This window comes from Chiloscyllium punctatum, chromosome 8, assembly GCF_047496795.1.
Source record: "Chiloscyllium punctatum isolate Juve2018m chromosome 8, sChiPun1.3, whole genome shotgun sequence".
Lineage (NCBI taxonomy): Eukaryota > Metazoa > Chordata > Chondrichthyes > Orectolobiformes > Hemiscylliidae > Chiloscyllium > Chiloscyllium punctatum.
Window position 1 is genome coordinate 2,199,607 of NC_092746.1, and position 23,105 is coordinate 2,222,711.

General features: G+C 39.6%; 1 protein-coding gene across 1 annotated transcript in view; it reads right to left on the reverse strand.

Moving 5' to 3' along the window:
- chn2 (chimerin 2) overlaps positions 1–21,612 on the reverse strand; it is a 367,748-nt gene extending 346,136 nt beyond the window's left edge. Inside the window, exon 1 of the mRNA XM_072575033.1 lies at positions 20,939–21,612. Coding sequence (XP_072431134.1) covers positions 20,939–20,984 — 46 coding nt within the window. The 5' untranslated portion in view covers positions 20,985–21,612. The remainder of the gene's footprint in view (positions 1–20,938) is intronic.
- Between the last annotated feature and the right edge of the window lie 1,493 nt (positions 21,613–23,105).

Genomic DNA, 23,105 nt, shown 5'->3' on the forward strand with positions numbered 1-23,105 from the left:
TGGTGCTGGACTAGCAACACGTTAAAGCATTCATAACAATATTCAGCCAGAACTGCAGAGTGGATGTTCCATCTCAGCTACTTCCAAAGGTCCCCAACACTAGGGATGTGAAAGCATTCCAGTGGTCTGCTCCTTGAAGATTCTGGCTTAGTTTGTGATGGTAACTTAGCTTTCATTGAATGCTTTTGTCCTCACATAGTTGAAGCAGCTAACAGCCATTTCTTTTTCTTCACTCATAGGCTGAGGGTGTTGCTGGCTTGACCAGCATCTATTGCCGATCCTTTATTGCCAATTTAACTCACTCCACGTGATATCAAGAAATGGCTGCAGGCACTGGATACTTCAAACACAGCCAGCCCTGACAAGATTTAAACAATAGTATGGTAGGCTTGTGCTCTAGAATTAGCTGTGCTCTTAATCAAACTGTTGCGTTTCCAGCAAAATGGAAAATTGCCCAAGTATGGCTTGTCAGGACAAATCCAGCTGGCCAATTACCTGCCTATCAGTTTACTCTCAACCATCAGCAGTATAACAGAAGGGACCTGCTCTCTTATGTTTGACCCTGGTAGAACCCAAGCTAATCAGCTTCTGATCTTGTTACAGACTTGGCCCATACACAGTCAAAAAGAACTGAACTCCAGAGCTGGGATGAAAGTGACTGCCCTTGAAAACAAAACACTGACCTTTGGGTCAAAGTTCTACACTCTCTATTTAACACTACTGTGGTTATACATGCACCCAAGGAATGAACACAAAAACACAAGAAAACCCACATCCAGTAAACAAATAATAAACAAGATTTAGCCCAAGTTACTTTGCAATTTCACATAGCGCAATTGGAGAGAAGTAGCATCATCATGGTAATGTCACTGGACCAGTGAACCAGAACATCTGGCTAATCTTCTGGAAATATGGGCTTAAAACTCAGAAAGACAAATAGTGGAATTTGAATCTCACAAAAAAAAGGCTGCAATTTTAAATTAAACTAACCTAATGGTGATCATGTAATAACTGCTGATTATTTGCTATTGTGAAAACCCACTTGGTTCACCAACATCTTTTAGGAAACAAAGTCTGGCATCCTTACCCAGTTTGGCTTACAAGTGACTCCAGACCAACACAGCAATGTACTTGACTCTTAAGTGCCCTTTAAAGCATTCAGGGATGGATAATAAATGCTGACCTAGCCAACAATTCCCATGTCCTCTGGGAGAATACAAAAAAAGGTAAACATTGTAATGAAAGACAACTTAGCTCACAATTTTGCCATTAGGAAAGATTAATTTCCATATCTTTTTCTCCCAACTGAATTATTAATTTTTAAATGATATGATTATCATGTGAAAATGTAAGAAAGAAGTCTGTTAGAAATATGAAATACAAACAAATCCCCTTTCAGATCCTATGGAGAAGAAACCTCAAATTTAGTTGCAACATTGTTGGACAGGGCCATGGATTGATCATGTAGGAAATCTACAGCTCAGAAAGTAATGTGCTGCACAATACATTTTAACTGTCCTTTATTTGCCTATGACATGCAGTTAGGTTTTACAGTTCAGGTATAATTGTTGCTGTGGCGATGAAACTCATCTGTGCATGCTCAGACATGTGCCAATAAATTACTGTCCATGCTACTTTTAGTTTTTGAATATTACACGATGTAACATCACAATTCCCTCCAATTCAACATCATCTTTAATTCTTTGCACTGCACAATACATTGATTGGCAGGAATCCTACAATCTTACTTCATCATAGAGATCTGATTTAATGTAAATTTAATGTAATGATATAACCTTAGAAAAAGAAATTTGCTTTTGTATGTAGTCCTTTTCTTGTCCTGAAGATAACATCAAATGTTTCAAAAGTGTTGTTGCTGGTTTTCAAATGTGAGGAAATACTGTAGCCAATTGGTCAATAAAATGTCCTCCAAACAAGGTGGTGGTCATGGGCCAAATAAACTGTATAATTGGTGTTAGTTTAAGTATACATATTATCTGGGACAGAAGGAGAACTTCCCTGCAGTTCATCGACTTTGCCCACAACTTCCACCCTGCCCTCAAATTCAATTGGTCCCTCTCTGACACCTCCTTCCCCTTTCTTGACCTCTCCAGTTCGATCTTTGGCCATAGTCTCCAGACGGACATTTACTACAAATCCACAGACTCCCATAACTAACCTGGACTAAACCTTCTCCCAACCAGTATCCTTCAAGAACTCCATCCCATTCTCCCAATTCCTCTGCCTCATCTGCTCAGAGGAAGAGGAGACATTCACCCCCAAACATCACAGATGTCCACCTATTTCGAACAACGTGCTTTCCTCCCCTCTGTCATCCAGACAGCCCTCCACTGTACCACCTCTAAACCCTGTTCCATTGCTATAAATGGAACTCTCTCCAAACACAATAAAGACAGGGTCCCCCTTATCCTCACCTACATCTCCACCAGTCTCCACAGATAACATATCATCCTTAAACACTTCCGCCATCTCCAACTAGACCCCACCACCAAAAACATCATCTCTTACTCACCCCTTTCCCCCTTCCGCAAGGACCGTTCCCTTTGACAGTCTTTGGGTTTGCACGATCCTTCCCATCAACACCCCCAAACGCCCTGGTACCTTCCCCTACAAAACAGAAAAGATGCAAAACCTGTCAGCACACCACCCCCCTCACCTCCATCCAGGGCCCCAATCTGTCCTTCCAGGTGAGACAGAGGTTCACCTGCCTCTCCTCCAACCCAGTTTACTGCATCCGGTGCTCCTGATTTGGTCTCTTCGATGTAGGGAAGACCACATGTAAACTTAGGGAACATTTTGCAGAGCATCTCAGCCGTGCCCACAGGGGCCGACCGGACCACCCAGTCACCGCCCATTTCAATTCTCCCAACCACTCCCTTTCTGACATGACCATCCTTGAGCTCCTCCATTGCCATAACGAATCAAACCATAGACTGAAGGAATAACACCTAATCTTCCACCTGGGCAGCTTACAGCCTGGAGGACTCAACACTAAGTTCTCCAATTTCAAATAACCTTCTTTTATTTCCCCAGACTCCCTTCCCAGTCCCTCCCCATCCCTTCCACAAACCGGATTCGTTCCTCCCCTTGACTAACCAGGTCATACCCTCTACCTCACTTCACCTCTCCCCACTTCACCACTCTGCCCACCATCCCATTTATCTGCAGCTCCCCTCATCCCATCCCCAGTCCTGAAAAAGGGTCACACCCGAAACGTTGACTTCTCCACCTCCGGATGCTGACTGGCTCGCTGTGTTCTTCCAGCCCAAGAGAATCCTATGCAAATTCATGATAATACTGGCATTTATAAATAGCCAGTGACATTTGATAGGCTAGAATAATTCTGTTAAGGTACCTACTTTCGCCTACAGCATATCAAAACTTTTCACGCACTGATGGGCACAAATGCTCTCCCACAAGTTCCTATGAGCGTTTATTTTTCTTTTTGTTGGTGTTTTAATATTGTTTACATTTATTGTTTCAAAGCACAGGGACAGATTGCTGCAGAAGAGCAGAACTAGGGGCTATCTGCAAACACAGCTTCAAACATTAACAAGTTGTTGAATGGTGTGTGGAATGATGACAAGTTGTTGATGACAAAGGCCTTTTTGCTGCTTTCTGGCCCACTGACAAGTCCATTCCTCTGCAGTAAAAGATACTTAAAGCCAGTTTACTTTCCCTCACCAGTTGCCGCAAGCTTTAGCTTTGAAGCAGTAAGCCACAACCTTCTAAATTTGTGAACGAGTTGTTCTGTGCCTTCTGCAAGGAGGCAGAAAACACCTGGAGAACAGAGATTTTGGCGAGTTGCAAAAACTGGCCAGCCTGAGGGCAGGGATCAGCAAACTCTTGCCAGTTTTTTTTCCCCTTCCACCCTTAATACACATTGTGCTCGTCTGTGTTGGTGTGAAGGTGGAGTTTTATAAGGTGTTTAGAGTTTTAACTCGGAGATTTATACTCCAACAGTTTATAATTGCTCACCTGTAGCTAGAAACTTTTATTTTTCATTTGTAGTAAAATTATTAATCCTTGTAAAACCTAGCTGCATTGTTAATCTGGGTCTAAAAGACAAGCATATTTGCATAATTGATAAAAGCTTTTTAACTTTCATGATGACTCCAGGAATAGCAGGGTTTGATTCCAGTGCACTAGCCTGGTGAGGCATGACAAAGTTAAGTTAATTACTCATTATCTTTGCCACATTCAACTAGCATCCTATTTTCCAGTACATCAGCTCAAGGTCATCTTCCTTATTTTAAAAACATCCCTCTTCCACCACATCTGCAGCCTAGCTTCAACTTGTCTGAGGCAGTTCTTTCAGTATACTCAAGCAAACATCCTTCACTACTTGAACTGGGGATTATTGTTGCCTCCTCTCCATAAAACATTGGCTTTCCTCAAACTACTGAGCTTTGATACAACTGTGACTTGGAAAACTTGTTAAACATCCATTTGGTCAAGTGCGTAATCAACTCTCCTTGCCCCTTTTGATTTCTTCACCTTGTACATCCTTCACTCACCTTTGGATCATTCAAATATTGCTTCACCTGAATGGTACATCATTAAAAGTTAATATTCTTTTTATATTTGATATACAAATTAAACTGAACTGAGTAAATGTGATCCAGAATCTAGACTGCATGTGTTTTTTGCTTGGCTCGGTTATGCCTGATGCTAACTTCACCTTAAATGATAACATCAATTAAAAGTGCAACAACCAGGTCTACTAAACTAAAACATTGCAGAACAAATTATTGAATGAAGAAATAAATGAGTTAGAGACATCTTAAAATAATAGCATTTAAGAGCAGTGAAACTAACACTTCACTATAATTATGGCTTTAATACATAGTGACAAAATTAACTCTATTAAACTAACTTGATAATTAAATGCTTTTAAAACGGTACACCTAACCCATGATAAAACTCCAAGCGTCATGTACAAAGGAACAGGAGTAGGACATTTAGTCCATTGAGTCAATTCCACATTCAAATGAGATCATGGCTGATCCTTGACCTCACTCTAAATACATTATTTTGCCCTGTAACTGTTAATACTCTTGATTAGAAATAATATTTCAATGTCAGCTTTAAAACTAAAAGGAGAATGTCAAACTTCAAACACTGAAAAATAAAAAAAAGAGGGTTTCTTAATATCACTCCTGAAAGATCAGGCTCTAAATTTTAGATATTGCACCCTTTTCTTTTCCCTTTCCTATTTGTTCCTCTTTATAACCTGGAAGCTTCCATCAATTCACTGGTAACCCTCTTAAATCACAGGGTATGTACAATCTCCTGTCATAATTTAACCCTTAGAGTCCAAGTATCATTTTGGTAATTAAACATTGCACCCTCTCCAAGTTCAATATAGCCTTGCTAAGAAGTGGTGTTATAGCTGCTCACTGTACTCCAGAAGTTGTCTAACTTGCACTTTGTATAGTTGCAGCATGATTTCTATATGTTTCTGTTACAATCCTGTAGACATAACAGGCAGCATAACTTTAGCGCTTCCAATTATTCTCTTTACCTCTTCAGGACATTTAATTGATGGGCTAGGACTTTTGATACTTCCAATTTTGCTTTTTGCTGTAACAATAGAATCAGATGCAATCACATCTAAGTGAAGGGGTTGAAAGTTCCAGAGGTGTGTTGATGTATGAGTTTTTGATAATGCCTAGATATTTCGCATTTATTAAACACTGTTCTTGTCTCTTCCTGAAAGCACATTCACTCAAGATGAAGTGCCCTCAAGCTATCTCTTCAGGGATACTAACTGTATTGAAAAATTATCCTGGCTCCCAGTATGATTTCATCTTTCACTCCCTCCAGTGCTTTAACAAAAAACAACTTTTCTTCCTTTCAAATATGAAGGATCGCAAGCTCAACAATTCATCAGTAGCATCTTAAAGCATCCTTTCTATCTCTTCCCTCTGATACCAACCCTTCATCCAAGCTCAATCTTTGCTGTGTCTTCACAATTTTCTATTCGTGGTCAGAAAATGAAGTCAATCTGTGATAAGAAGGACCTCAGTTTTATTTATTACACCACATCTCAAAAAAATTTTGATTTTGGCATCATACTGACCTCTTCTTCTATCACATTCATCTCACTGCCCAATTATTTGGCCAGAAGTCCCTCACCTCCCTACTCAGGGGACCCTTTTACACATCTCCAATGTTCTCCCTCCTCCTGGGCACCTCCATCAGAACCTGTACCTTCACTCCATCATTTCATTGAGAACTGAAAATACTTCATACAGCATCTCAACTTCTCCTCTTCCTTCATATGCAGTAAAGCCATTCTTTTAAATCTAATCCTAACACTGAAAAACAAGCTGATAAGAGTCTGTTTTGTCTGGCACAGTGATCTCTTCTTAGCAGAGGCCAACTCTCTGTTGGTAACAGATTACAGCACCTCATCTTTCAACTGGACCCTTCAGAACTTTCTCCACTCAACACGAAGTTCAACAATTTCAGATCATAATCTTTGTTCCCAACCACCACCCCGCATATTTTATTTATTTTGTTTTGTCAGTTTAGCTACTTAAGTCTTTATTTTCTCCATTTCCTAAAGCTATGCAAAATCTTGTCATTCACAGTTCCCCGAGACACATATTCATTACTTTGGCATGCAGGGACATCTAGTAGTCAGGAAAGCTAATAAAAGGTTATGTTTTGCTGCAAGGGGAATTAATTCAAAAGTAGGGAGGTTATGCTTCAGGGGACTGGTGAGATTGAATCCAGCATACCGTGTTCAGTAATGGTCACCATACTTACAGCTAAATGTTAATGGGTTGGAAGAAGTTCACTAGACTAATATTTAGAATGGAGAAAGTGAGGACTGCAGATGCTGGAGATCAGAGCTGAAAATGTGTTGCTGGAAAAGTGCAGGTCAGGCAGCATCAAAGGAGCAGGTTCCTGAAGAAGGGCTCATGCCCGAAACGTCGATTCTCCTGCTCCTTGGATGCTGCCTGACCTGCTGCGCTTTTCCAGCAACACATTTTCAGCTAATATTTAGAATGAGCCTGATGAGGAAAGGTTGGGCTTGAATCTGCTGGAACCTAGAACAGCGAAAGGTGAAACATAGAATCATAAGCGACTTGGCCAGCTGCACGTCAAACAGATTTTTCCTCTTTTGGGAGAATCTAGATTTAGGGGCCATAGTTTAGAATTCCCTTCCATAAATAGCAATTGACACTACTAAACAATGTATGGAGCAAAGACAGGTACGTTGAGTTAGTTTGCAAAACTCTGAATGTCACTGGAAGAGGCTGGAGAAGTTAAAATACTTTCTTCTCTTCCTAGGTTTCTAAATACAAATTCCTAAAGACAGAGTCATAAAGATTTGCACCAGAGTTATTTCAATAAATTATGAACTGTTAATTTCATCCACACCTCTAAAGGGGAGCACTGAGGGGAGTTCCATCCTTAGCAGGGAAAATACACCTCACAGGAACAACCACTCTGAAGTAAATTTAATTTATAAGCCTTACTTTATCAGCAGCTAAGGAACAGTTTAAGCCAGTTTCAAAATCTCAACATCAGAGACAATGTTCCCTAACAAAATACATCCATTGCTATTGTAAAGAATACACTGAAACCAATGAGTTTATTCTCAAAAACAATTATCAGGATTGGCTTTCAGTAGCTCTAAACGAAATATTCAAATTCCCCTGCCACCGCAGGAATTGCAAAACCTGTACCCACACCTCGCCTCCGTCCAAGGCCCCAAAGGAGCCTTCCACATTCATTCAGAGTTTTACCTGTACTTGAACATTTACTGTATATCTGTTGCTCCCGATGCAGTCTCCCTGATGCTGGGGAGACAGGACACCTACTCACAGAGCACTTCAGAGAACATCACCAGGACACCCACACCAACCAACCCCACCACCCCTTCCATACACCAACCCCCCCCCTTCCTTCCATACACCAACCCCCCCCCCTTCCTTCCATACACCACCCCCCCCCCTTCCTTCCATACACCACCCCCCCCACTCCCCTCCATACACCACCCCCCCCACTCCCCTCCATACACCACCACCCCCCCCACTCCCCTCCATACACCACCACCCCCCCCACTCCCCTCCATACACCACCACCCCCCCCACTCCCCTCCATACACCACCACCCCCCCCCCCCCCCCCTCCCCCCGCCCCCCCCCACTCCACCAAGGACATGCAAGTCCTGGGCCTCCTCCATTGCCACCCCCTAACCGCCCGCCACCAGGTGGAAAAACCCCTCATCTTCCGCCTCGGGGCTCCCAACGCTAGGCATCAATGTAGATTTCACCAGTTTCCTCATTTCCCCTACCCCCCCCACCTTATCCCAGCTCCAACCTTCCAACTTGGCACCACCCTCATGATAAGTCCATCTTTCTTCCCACCTATCCACTCTACCCTCCTATCACCATTATCCCACCTTCATCTACCATTGCACTCTCAGCTATCTCCCCCACCCCACTCCCCAGCCCCAAACACCTCCCATTTATCTCGTCATCCTCTCAGCTCACAGCCTCATTCCTCATGAAGGGCTTTTGCCCAGAACGTCGACTCTCCTGCTCCTCGGATGCTGCCTGACCAGATGTGCTTTTCAAGCGCCACGTTCTCGACTCCAGCATCTGCGGTCCTCACTTTCGCCTAAACAAATTCAAATTGACTGGCAAAACCAGGCAGATTCACTGAACTTAAGAGCTGTGAACGTGAACAGTTTTAGTTGAATACCTTTTAAGTGACAAAACGTCCTGAAAAAAATTTTCAACAGGTGTTCTTTTAAAGCTTTATCAAATAGAATACTTAACTCACTCAAATACCTTTTTCTTTGTTATAGTACAGAGGAACCTCGATTATTCAAACGTTGATTATCTGGACAAGATCGCAGGGTCCTGATGCTTGGCTAAACTGTGTTATCCACATTCGATTATCCAAACAAAACACTCCCCCGCCTGTGCCATTCAGATAATCGAGGTTCCTCTGTATTTCGTTAACTAAATATCATTGTAATTATCAATGCTGCAGTAAGTCAGGCATTAAATAAGTGAAATACCACAGTAGGTCTGTCTAGAGCAGAAGTAGCATGTTTTTCTTATTCTAAACAAGCACAACCACTCCAGCTCACCGAAATTTACTTCCACACACACAAAAAAAAGCAATTCTGAAGTTATTTTCCAAAGTGGTTCCAATTGTCAATAAAAACAGTTGTGCATTTACTAGTTATAACAATTACGAAGTGGGTATTAATTACTTCTGAAATCACTAAATATGTCCAGTTTATGCATGGCATTTCACATTTCAAAACAGCTGTTCACTTTCAGAGCCCATCTGCCTCAGGCACATTTTTCTCCTTGCAAATACATTGAACTTGATTGCACCTTGACTGCCTGAGGCCCTATTTTCTGCAGATGCACATACAGTCATTCGCATTGCATTTTTGTGCTCGCCTTTATTTGCCTTCTGTTGTCACTTGGTTAGTTCATTCAGTTATTATTTGTACTTTGTTAACCTTTATGTTAAATTGGACCAAACAAACCTAACTTTATTTTATATTAAAAGACAAGACTTCCTTGACCAATAGTAATATCACAGCTGATCTAGGTTTGTTTGAAAGATTGAACACTGAAGCCCGAATTGGTTTCTTGACCTCACCTGGTTCTAGCAAGTCCCACTTGAATATTTAACTCTGACTAAATGACTACATTCCTCCATGTGTGAATTCTGGCCTCTAATACCAACAAACCTATTAAGCATTCAATCAACATTCCAATTATTGACTAATGAAAAGTAACTTATATTCAAAATATTAGCATTGCTCTTTCTCCATGAATGCTAGCTGACCACTGTGATCTTCAGCATTTGTTGTTTTCAATACAGATTCCAGCATTTGCAGTAATTTGCTCCTTCCAATTACTTTTTTAAAAAAATACAAAATTGTAATAGAACATAAAAAAGGATAATGATGTAATTCTTCATTTAGATCTTTTTAAATGCCTGAAACAAACTTCCACCCACTACTAACAAATACTTGTCTATTCATATCAGACATTTCACATATTATTTTTAAATGGAACCACATTAGTAACTTAACCAAGTAAGTAGCACATTTTCTTCTTGATAATGGAACCTCACTTAAATCTAGACTCCACTAATATTGCAGACACTTTCCTCTCTCTTTCCTGCCCATTTCAGATTCTATGTGACAAAACCTTGGGCAATTCTAACCCAATTCACATCAAGAATAGCCCAAATTGATAAAACAAAATTATAAAGACTTTATCATAAAACTAATGAACTTGGTGTAAAAGGTTTTAAAACTGGGATTAAGACATATTATGGGCAAGTCGAGAAAGCATTACTGTTTACTTTCTTCATGCAAAACTGATTTAGGAGGACTGGATGGATGTGTTACGTGCAGTACATTTTCTAAACTTCATAACGAGCACAAAAATAAATATGATCCATGAGACCACTATTATTTATAGACCCAAAATAAGGTTGGTATCATTACTGTATATGAGAAAAGTCTGTTATATCAGATAAATAAAGTAACATACAAGATACCATATACTGTATTCGGATTTCTAAAAGGCTTTTGATAAGGTACTATATAGTACATCCATGACTACAATCAGAACAAGTGATGTCAGAGGAAAAGTAGTAGAAAAGATAGCATGTTCTCAATCAAACAGAAAACAGACTTAGGTTAAAGGCATTTACTCAGACTGCAAAAGACAAAGTAGTTTTCTTCAGGGAAGGTGCAGAGATGACTGTTGTTCACCATTTATCAGAAGTACAGTTCCAAAATTTACAGAGGACATCAAATGGAGATGTTTAGTTAATGAAGGAAGTCTGTGAAAAATAAAAAGATACTAAAGATGAGCATGAAAAATGATTAGAAATAAGTGTGTAAATGTATATTTTGCCAGAAAGAAAGTAAAACAGATTAGATAGAAAAGGAATTGTCTGAATGGGGTCATGATCTGGAGATGCCGGTGCTGGACTGGGGTGTACAAAGTTAAAAATCACACAACATCAGGTTATAGTCCAACAGGTTTATTTGGAAGCACTAGCTTTTTAGATTAGAATCAGTGTGACCATTGTGGCACAGACAGTCTCTCACAGGGCAGCTCACACCTTCAAATGTATTATCTGGGCCGACATGACACCAATTGTTCAAGTTCACTTGAGAATGTAACTTTTAACTGTTCTGCGATTTATATATTAAAGAACTGAGACCAACATGTTCATTCTAAAGAATGAGAGACTTAAAAAAACAATCCAGGTCTTTTTCAATATATAATTTCAGTTTCATCACACTGTAAACTTTTGCTATAAATTCTGTGTCCTATAATCTTATACTCCACAACTACCTGATGAAGGAGCAGCGCTGTGAAAGCTAGTGTTTCTTAATAAACCTGGTGTTATGTTATTTTTAACTCTGAATGGGGTGAATGAGTCGTAGGATCATAGGATATAAATACACAAAAGTAGCAACAGCAGATATCTATGGTCATTTTAAAAAGGCAAAATGAAGCATTTAAATGTCCCTTTCTATGGAGGCAGAACTGAAAGCAGAGTGACTATGTTTAAAATAACTTGGGTAGACCACCGTGCATTAATTTGAATAGTACTGTTTCCCATTTAATAAAGAATACATAGAGACACTGGGAGAAAGAGCAAAGCTGATTTATGACAACTGTATCAGAACAGAGAGTTCATACAGACTGGCTTATCCACTTCAGAAAATAGAAAATCATGCAATTATATCATGCCTTTCATGACTCATGGATATTCCAAAACACCTTACAATGATTTAAGTATTTTTGAAGTATAGACTCTGATATGAACTGAGGGTTGAACTGATACAGGCCTTAGAGGTTTTGGAAGATTCAAGGATTAAGGTTGTGACAGGTTTGGCTCGGCAGATTTGGAAACAAAATTTCCTTTTTCAATTTTGGGCACAAATCTAAGACAGTGATCGATAAATTAGTAGAGAATTCAGGATAAACCTCTTTCTCCAAACAGTGAACTCAATGTGTTAGAAAGAATAGTTATGGCAACTGGTATGAATGTATTTAGAAAATGCTTGAGAAACATGAGGGAAAAAAGGAACAAAAGAATGGTGTAGTAAAATTAAACAGGCTGGGACGGGGCTCGTCAGTGCATAAATATCAGCATGGACTAGTTCAAGCAAATGGTCGGGTTGCATGCTGCGAATACTGTGTGTATCCTCAGAAAACATTCCAACATTGATGAAATACATTAACTTTTTAACGACTTAAAGCTTAAACGGTAAATGTTACAATATAGTTTGAAAAATTTCAACTGTAAAAATGTTAATTTTACATTTTTTAAAACTTAATTTGTTTTTTAAAAACAAAAACAACTACACTGAAATAATTATAGAAACGCCTGTCAGCTACTATTTATTTCTACCTCAAACTTGGTAAAAATAATGTCTTAGCCCATCTAGTCCACACTAAAAATAGTTGAAAAAAAAAGTTAGAAGTGAGAATGTTTAAAATTATGAGAAGTGATCATTTCAGCTGCACAACTTCCATGGCTCTAAAAACATTGTTCCAAGTCTGCAGCCTTATTTCTTCAAAAGAAAATTAGTTTTGATTTTCTTAAACAAAAGAACAGCTTTTTAAAAATGTTATCTCCCTTAATTTTATTTGCAATCATTAGTTCATATTCTGTACATCATTTAAATCTTGCTTTTGTACCACCTGGTTCAACTTCAGTTGTTTGAAGAATCACTTTTTTGTCCTTTTCCACATGCCACAGATTCCCTCTAGATGGTATCATGCTGAATAACACAATGAGTAGAAGACATTGCCACTGTTCGGCAAACAAAATGTCTGTGGGTGTTAGAGGTGAATGGAAAGCTCTGTTCTTTCACTGCAAAGAACAAAATCCAGACCATCAAATAAGCAATGATGAAAGAACAGTTCTGAATATCCAAATGATGTTGTTCAAATCGAATTCAAAGGTTTCTTTCACAACATTGTGCCTCTTGCCTGTTTTGGTGGTAAAGAATTCTAGGGGCTGATACCATTAAAGTTACCTCAGTGACTTTTGGCAGCATGTCCTCTCGATCTTGCTTGTTGCTAGCACAGTGCATCAATGGTTGCAGCAGGTGATTAGAGACCAGTGCTGGAACACTGAACAAACTGTTCTCAGACAGTTTTGAACATCTTACTTATGAAGTTAACTTGTCCAAGCCAATAGTCAGTATTCTATTATATGCCTGAGTTCAGACCTATTAAATTTTGGAGATATCTCATGAGTGGCCAACAAGTCATTCACTCAATGAGGTATGTTTCCACTTACATTGCTGAGTTGTTGATAAAGATAGTCAAGTTCTGGTTAATGGTGACCCCACTCCTTTCATGCAAGATTGGAGGTGTAGTGGGCAGCGAAAAAAGTTACCTCAGAATACAACAGGACCTTGACCAGATGGACCAATGGGCTGAGGAGTGGCAGGTGGAGTTTAACTTAGATAAATGTGAGGTGCTGCATTTTGGGAAAGCAAACCAGAGCTGGACATATACAGCTAATGATAAAGTCCTGGGTCGGGCATTGAATATAACGATCTAGGAGTGCAGGCTCATAGTTCTTTGAAAGTAGAGTCGCAGGTAGATAGGATAGTGAAGAAGTCATTTGGTATGCTTTCCTTTATTGTCTAGATTAGAGTGGTGCTGGAAAAGCACAGCAGGTCAGGCAGCATCTGAGAAGCAGGAAAATCAACGTTTTGGACAAAAGCCCTTCATCAGGACTGAAGGAAGGGAGCCTCCAGGGTGGAGAGATAAATGGGGGTGGGGCTGGGGAGAAGTAGCAAAGAGTACAATGGGTGGATGGGGGTGGGGATGAAGGTGATAGATCAGAGAGGAGACTGGAACGGATAGGTGGGAAGGAAGATTGGCAGGTAGGACAGGTCATGAGGATGGTGCTGAGCTGAAGGTTGGAACTAGGGTAGGGTGGGGTGGGGTAAGGTGGGGTAAGGTGGGGTAAGGTGGGGTAAGGTGGGGTGGGGTAAGGTGGGGTAAGGTGGGGTGGGGCGGGGCGGGGGGGGAATGAGGAAACTCATGAAGTCCACATTGATGCCCTGGGGTTGAAGTGTTCCAAGGTGGAAGATGAGGCGTTCTTCCTCCAGGCGTCAGGTGGTGAGGGAATGGCGATAGAAGAGGCCCAGGACCTGCATGTCCTTGGCAGAGTGGGAGGGGGAGTTGAAATGTTGGGCCATGGGGTGTTGGGGTTGATTGGTGCAGGTGTCCCGGAGATGTCCCCTAAAGCACTCTGCGAGAAGGCGTCCAGTCTCCCCAATGTAGAGGAGACCGCATCAGGAGCAACGGATACAATAAATGACATTGGTGGATGTGCAGGTGAAACTTTGATGTTTGTGGAAGGTTCCGTTGGGGCCTTGAATGGAGGTGAGGGGAAGGGTATGGAGGCAGGGTGTGGAGTATGGGCATAGATTTTGCAATTCCAGCAGTCAGCACATTGAGTATGAGGAGTTGGAAGGTCATGTTGCAGCTGTACAGTGGTTAGGCCATTCTGGTCTCCTTCCTATTGGAAAGATGCTGTGAAACTTGGAAGGGTTCAGAAAAGATTTACAAGGATGTTGCCAGGGTTGGGGGATTTGAGCTATAGGAAGAGGCTGAATAGGCTGGGGCTATTTTTCCTGGAGCGTCAGAGGCTTAGGGGTGACCTTATAGGAGGTTTATAAAATTATGAGGGACGTGGATAGAATAAATAAACAAGGTTTTTCCCCTGGAGTGGGGGAGTCTAGAACTAGAGAACATAGGATTCAGGTGAAAGGGGAAAGATATAAAAGGGACCTAAAGGGGCAATTTTTTTATGCACAGTGTAGTGCGTGTATGGAATAAGCTGCCATAGGAAGTGGTAGAGGTTGACACAATTACAGCATTTAAAAAGGCATCTGAATGGGTATGTGAACAGGAAGGGTTTGGAGGGATATGGGCCAAGTGCTGGTAAATGGGACTAGATTAGGTTAGTATAATCTGGTCGGCATGGACAAATTGGACCAGAGTCTGTTTCCGTGCTGTATATCTCTATGACTCTATGTTGTTGGTGAGGTACTCAATATTACTGATGCCTTTGAAAGTCAAAGAGAAATGGATAATCTTTTCCTTTGTTCCAGATTGTTAATACTGACCAGTTTACATTTGTCAGCACAAGCCTGGATGTTTTCCAGATACTGCTGTATCTGTAGTCTGTCATGAGCTGCTTCACTATAGATGTTTTAAAAGCAGAGTTGTGCACTCAAGAATCATAGCAATCAGTCCCATGTATAATCTTATGCAAAAAGGTAATCAGCAAAGCAGGTGAAGATACAAAAAAAATAGAAATTGCTGGGAAAACTCAGCATTCATCTGTAGAGAAAAAAAAGAATTCAGAACGGACACCAAATGGTTATTGGTCCGGAAATGCGAACTCAGCTTTCTCTTCACAGATGCTGGCAGACCTGCTGATTTTCCCAGCAATTTCTGTTTTTCTTTCCGATTTCCAGCATTTGCAGTTCTTTGCGTTTTTTAAAGCAGTTGAAGATATCTGAACCAAGGAGAATTCTCTGAAGAACTTCTGCAGTTTATTTTCCTAACACAATGCCAAAGGGCCTCAAACAACCAAAATCATAATTCCATGACATCAGGTACAACTCCAGTAACTGAAAGAATTTCCAACTAACAGCTTTGCTGAGGTTCTTGGTGTCATATTTTATTTAATGATGATTTGATGCAGACAGAGGCTAATGAAGGAGTAGCACTCCAAAAGCTAATACTTCCAAATAAACTTGTTGGACTATAACCTGGTGTTGTGTGATTTTTCACTTTGTCCACCCCAGTCCAACACCAGCCACTCCAAATCATGGTTCCCTTTATTGCCATGTCAACATCAAAACTGTGCTGCAATGTAAAGTTGCATGGGTCTGGCAGAGTTCAAACTGAGCAATAAAGAGGCTAATTATTAGTACACGTTTCAGCATGGATCAATTAATGACTCCTTCCGTCGCTTTGCAGTAAACTGACAGGAAGTCGATAGGATAAATCTAATCTAGTCAATTTCTGCATGCAATTTTTGTGTGGTGCATACTGGGATACATTGTTCCACAATGCCAGGGTAATATCTGTTTGGGAAGCAACTCGTTCTGGCGACAGGCCTTTATCACTACAGTCACATCACTTTGCAATGAGAAAAGGTAGTTAGGAAGACTTTGCAAAGAGTTTATCACATTTATTTTTCAAACTGTTTCATAAAGATACCATGCTTACAAAGGGGAAAGTGAAAAGCTATGAAGCAGCAAAGACTAAAATATTGAGGTAGGACACACTGCTTTTAAATAAATAGCACTGAAGGCATTATTTGTGATTGAGTGATGCAGTAGCTTACTATGAGGACATAATTTACAACTAAGTGATCGGTTTGTTCTTGTCAGCATTCCCATGTAATAAGTTTCTGATCTCAGCTAAGTTTTCTCATGGAAGGGCTGAGAAGAAGAAAAAAGGAAATGCTCAATTGATGCAACCAGGAACAAAACCAAGATACTTCTACTTGATAGTCCCAATAAGAGAAAGTTAGGTCCAGCTCAAACTTTGCTACCCCATCAAACAGCATGTAGGAGTCTCAAACCCATCATGACCTCAAGATCCACAAATAAAATGTCCTTACACCTGACAAAATTATAAATTGGAGATTTTATATATCTTCCTAGCCCAGGTAGGAAGAATGGTCAAATGGTTTTGGTTCTATGGGCTGTACTTCTATAACTAACTGTTTCTATTGGACTGAAACAGAAGATGCTGGAAAAATTAAGGAAGGCTGGCAGCAGTTGGAGTAGAGACAGAAACTGGTTTAACATTTCAAATTGATAACCTTTTCCAGCTCTGAGACACGGGTCAAGAAATGAACCTGGATCTTAGCAAGTACAGGAACAGGAAAAGGGTGGAGCAGGTAAAAAAGCAAAACAAAAACAGAGAAGACCTGTGGTAATGTGGAAACCAAAAGTGATCAAATGATGGGAATTGACATTAGATTCATAAAAAAAATGTTATTAAAGATGGGTCTAGAGTAACAGGTCATTGGAAATTATTTACAACTGCTGACCAAAAACAACACAAAATGGGAGCCTAAGTTATGAGTACAACTATTTTGAATCAACTTTTAAGTTTGGAAAATTGTCAATGCCAAATCAAAGAATGTAAATGCTGCTCTAGGACTGTGTGTTGAGCTTCAGTGCAACTCGGAGGGGAAAGACAATGGTCATAAAAGGAAGAGGAGTGAAAGATTAAAAATCACAAGCAATTAGAAGCTCAAGGTCACATGGAAAAAACAGAAGAGTTCTGGAGAGCAGTCATACAATCTATATGTAATCTTCCAAATGCAGACAAGACAACATTGATTGCAAATAATAGACAGTACTAAATTGAAATACAAATACATTGTAGTTACCATAAGGATTGCTTGATATGGTGGACTCTGGGAAGGGAGAGGGTAAAAAGTCAAAGGTTGCCCTTGTGTTTGCTGTGATAGGGATGTGGTGTTGGAGGTGATCAAAAGCAGTGGACTGGGGAATGCGAGCGAGAACAGTTTCTTCAGAATGCAGATAGCCAAGGGAAAGGAAGCATGTGCTTGTTAGTGGCATCTTACTCAAAATGGCAGAAATGGAGGAGGCTGATCTATTGAATGTGAAGATTGGTGGCTCGAAAATGAGGACAAGGAGAAGATTATCTTGTTTCTGGGAGGGAAGGCAAGGGTGAAAGCAGACTTTCAGGAAATAGTACAGCTTTCTGGGTTCAACAATTACAGATCATAATGTTTACCAAAAGTAAACACCCATCATTCTTTCTCTGTATTTCTTCAAAATCAATTATATTGCTATTATATTTTCCAATTCAGATGAAGCTTAACCACCTTAAACTTTGGTTCTGTTTGCCTTTCCATAGATTTTGACTGACCTGTTAAATGCATTCAACATTTTATCTTTATTTTAGATTTCAAACATTGCCGTATTTTGCTTTTGTTTTTGTTTTTATTAGGTAGTTCATGGTAAGTACTGGCAGAGACCTGTACTCCTTGTTCACAAAATCATTCCAGATATGGAAAAGAAATTGTGTTTGTATTGATTATCATGAACACAGTCAATACTAAAAAAAAGACTTGAATGTCTCTTTTCCACTTTGATATTTATAGAAGACATTGCAACAAAAATAGTATCAATCTACTATAATATTACAATTTACAGATCATAGCTAAATATTTATATCTCAAATGAAAATAACAATACTCAGAACATTGAGTCACTTGCCATAGACAAATCTTACCACTGTATATTACGCCACATATGTAAAATTTACCATGAAGACAAGAAAAAGGAAAGAAAGAAGGAAAGAAGGAAAGAAGAAGGAAAGAAGGAAGTCTATTTCCATGCTGTACACCTCTATGAGAGAGAGAGTGTGCGAGTGAGATAGCACCACGGACAATGAGAGAATTTCTTTTTGAAGCAGACATTGCTATTACAATAAAAGTCATGCAATGATTTTAAACCATCATGTATAATTCATATACACCATGTGAATAGTGCACTCACAAGAACACATTTGAATCCACAATTCTGGGCCTTTGCCTTGTGAATTCCGTGTACCATGTAATTTATTGCCTCTGTACCATGGATGACTTGGATTGATTATACCCCTCCACCGTCCACCGCCCCCCCCCCCAACTTGGGTGTAAGTGCTGTCTGAATTGGGGTTTTCCACCAAAAAGGTGCAGATGTATAGTCAACTGTCATTACAGCATCTTTCCTACAATCACTTCTGGGGAAATGGTATTCAACTACCACTACCTGTGCAGAATTTTATTTTTTAAAATGCATTTCACCAAAGCAGTGCTGCACTGTTAGCAAAGCATTATTAAAACAAAACTACATATTCCACATTCAACTTTTTTGGACAGATATAAATATGTGAGAAATAATAGTTTCCCTCAATGTGCCAAAATACACTCCCAACTGACTCATTGGAGTGTCAGACTCCAAAGTAAAGTTGTGCAATCTGTTCAGTTATTCACATTCAAAGATAAAATTTGGAGCAATCAGAATTTCCTTTGACACAAAGCTTGGTGGCAATAAAGCAATCATGTCTTGCTTAGAAAAATAACAGTATACTTGCATTTTCAATAAGAAACAAAACTGCACTGCAGATTCAGTTCAGTTTTTAGTATAAATATCCAGTGACCCCCAGCTACAGTGGAGATGTTTTAAGGAATACGTGAACATATACAAAGTATTTAGGTCAACATAAATGCAGTTCTTTATTATATTTTTAGGATAAATCCCAAACATAAGGTCGTACTAGTGGCACAAACTTAATACATCAGGTTGCCAATCCGTGCTTTTCTCATGGCAAGGTGCCAAGCTCTGACTCACTTCCTAGAAGTAATAAAGTAAGCAAGCTTCAGAAATGCTTCAGAGTGACAAAGTCCACAATTTCACAAAATTATTTCCTGATAAATGCATTAACCAATGCACCAATTTTTTTTGAGATTTGCAAAATTAAGTTGAGACATTTTCTCTTTTCAAGAGAATTGAAGTATTTTATATAGCTGGTCAATCTTAAGCTACAAGGTTTACTCAGTTTATTAATAAAAATAGGGCTACATGAGAATATAGGTAAGAAAGATTAATGTCATATTAATGCTATTAGATTTGTTGTTGTACTCCTTTTTTAGAAAGCAATTCAATCTTTATATTTAGATATACCAGACATTAATTCTGCACGATACTACTCAAGTTGATTTTAAATAACCAAGAACCATGTTGCAGTTTTAATTTAAAACAGAAATCTCTAAATTAGACCACTTTATCATTATTTTCATATGTATCAAGTAAGCAGCAAGATGATAGAGATTGAGGTGGTAACTTCAACCATCTTAATTAAAATTAGCTTCTCTACTCATTATTTCAATTCTTCTTGCACAGTTTAAAAACTCATTGTGCATAATATCAATGATAGCAAAAAAATCTTGCCTGATTTACTGTGGCTATAATATTTTCTGAATTTTCTAACAACTTGCCAACTACTAGTAAATTTCCAAAATTTCAATGTTTTGATGTGAAATTGAGATCAAGCACCTTAAGAAGTTCTCAGAATTCATCACCTTAGCAAGAATTTCAATCTTAATCAGAAGCTAGGTATTTACCCACATCTACATGTCATTTCAATAACAATGGACTGATAAATAAGATTTAAATATCACTGTATCACTCAATTAGCAAAAACATCAAGGGTTCTCAAAACAAATTATTTCAAACAACTTTATGTTAGAATTGCATTGTAATTATATTAGAACGTGTGCTAAGAGATCTAAATGTTTAATGTTATTACAGTAGCAATAAGCTTTAAATTAGTATGTAATACAAGTCAGGTTACACGATTGATAGTCACCTATGATTACTGTTTGACAGAGATTTAATGAAGAATTGCAGTTATGTACATCAGACTAGAAACACTTTATTGCCACTAAAGTGTGTGCGATATATTAAAAAAGCTATGGTTATAACTGTTGCTGAGACAAGTCATGCTTTATGGAGCGGACAAGGTGGGTCATGTAGCAAGTTATCAGTGACTTTTAACATAAAACGATCAAAACAAAGTATAACTAGGCCAAAAAGCTGATATTACTAAAACAGTGATCTCAATGTTTTTTTTAAAAGAAAAAGGGAAAACTAAAAAAAACACGGTGACATTCCAGGCAATAACAACATGTTACTATGGATTAGATCTTCAAACAAAAAAATGTCAGACATTCTCAGCAAGCATCACTACCAACGCGCTTTAAAGCATTCAATTTGCATGTCATCTACTTGACATCATCTTAACCTGTCATTTTGCCTTCTCCTTCCTTACCTGACGAAACCGATGAGCCAGATAAACTCGAGTTACTTGATGCCATCTTCGATGTGTGTTTTTTTTTTATTTAATAGGATTTAATGCTGACAGGTCGACAGTCTTCTACATGGTGTGGCGGTATCACCCATTTCAAACCACTTCCTGAACTGTCAAATTCGAAGTGTGTTGCCTGAACGCGTATTTTTTTCTTCTTCTTCAAACTCCCCCTCTTGGGGCAGACCTTCTGTGCAAGTCGTGGACAGACACTGCGATACAACGTCTCCAGCAGAGACAGGGGAGGTTGCGATACAACGTTTCCAACTCGATGATCGGTGTAGCAAAGTAGGGAGCGCTGTAATCACTGTGACAGAGCTGCTTGCCTATTTAAACTGCTGATTAAAAACTGTGGCAGGGCGGCTGATATCCAACACAGGCAGTGAGAACCACTTGGCAAAAAGAAAGAATACCCCAGGACATGGAAAAACAACGCGCACACCAAATGAACCACAAAGACTCTTACAAATACGAGGAAGGTCTTTCTGAAATGCGCACATTGCGACCCATCGCCAACGCCATTTCCAACAGTTTCACAGCACCGTGCCCACACGTTACCATGTGCAAAACCCAAAGCAGAGGAACATTGTCGCCAGCCCGACCGGAGGCTGCAAACAGTGGAGTCTGCTGGACAGTCTGCCCGCTCGCAGCGCCTTCTGGGACTTGTAGTCCCCCCCTTTTCAGGCAGCTCCATGGTGCGTGAAGGAGCGAGGGCACTGACGGACTACATCTTCCATCATACTCCACCATCGCAACTCAGCTTCTGCAGCAGCTCGGAGCTGATTGGAGCTGTTTTCTTTCCTAGAGTTTATTTGTTGTGCGTGCAATAAATCCCTGCAAAGTACTTTATCAAATGCCACATACTTTTCTCCAATACTTTGCTCGTGCGCTTCAGCCAAATGTTTGGAATAACTTCTTAAAAGTCTTGTTCGATTAATAGAAATAAACTGAATCCATCTCCGCTTCTGGGAAGGGACATGGAGTGTCCCTCACATATGGTATTTAAGGCAAAAATGGCAAGAAAATTCTAACATCATCTTTAAAAATGTTCAAACCAAACAAATTCAACACGCAGAATTTCTGCTTAGTCAGTGCAGTCTGCCTACGATTTTTAGCCCAGTGACATTAAGCAAAATTTGACAAGAGGATCACGCGCACAATTGCTAAAGTTTTAACAAAGTGCAGGTTGAGGTATAAGATTCCTAAGTCTGCTTCAGGATGTTAACTTAGTTTCAAGCTTTCATTGCCAGACAGATCTTGTTTTATGGCTTCCACTCCTTGAAAAATAGTGACAATAGCTGGTGACTGAAAACCAGCACAATCTTGAACTTTGGTTTGAACTCATTCTTGGTGGACAGCAATTATTAAAAGCTATTCCTGACAGGGCTGGGCAACAACTCTGACCATCAAACTCATAAATGAATTACATTGCTCTAACCAAAGAGGGGGTTGCATATATGTCAACAAATGTAAGTGGTGGATCTTTTTTACAATCTAAAAGTGGACACTGCGGACTGAATATATAAACACTTGTTCATGCCTTTGAGGACCTGCATTGTCAAGTCTAATGGTTCCCTCATGTAAATGTGATTGAAAAATAGGGGAGCTTTTTACATGACAGCTGCCATGATATTTTAGATACTCAAGTCCAGCAAAATGCTCTGGACGTATTCATAATCAATAGGTCTACACCATAATGCTTACCTTTAATATTTAATTACTTTTCACAAATAATGAATAATTTCTTGGTGTTATCTGAATGACCAGAATGGATGGGTTGGCCAACAGTGTATCAGTCCTGTTAGTTCAACAATCTCGAAGGACCAAGTACCTCCTCCTCCTCACTTCTATGAATCTAAGATGTTTATTTTTTACTAAATTCACCATCCTAAGAAAGAAATGCAAATACAAAGAGCAAACCAGATGATGGAAAGGTTGGTGCTGCTTCTTCAAAGCAACAGGTTAAAGTTACTCAGAGACACGAAAGAGAGAATCACTGATCCTGCAAAGACCAACCTGATAGATCACTTTTCCTGAACATACCTCCAATGAACTACTGCTTGGTGGGAAAACAAACAGAATGATCTCATTTGGAGATAGCGACCCGCAACCCTATCTTAATATTTGCTCC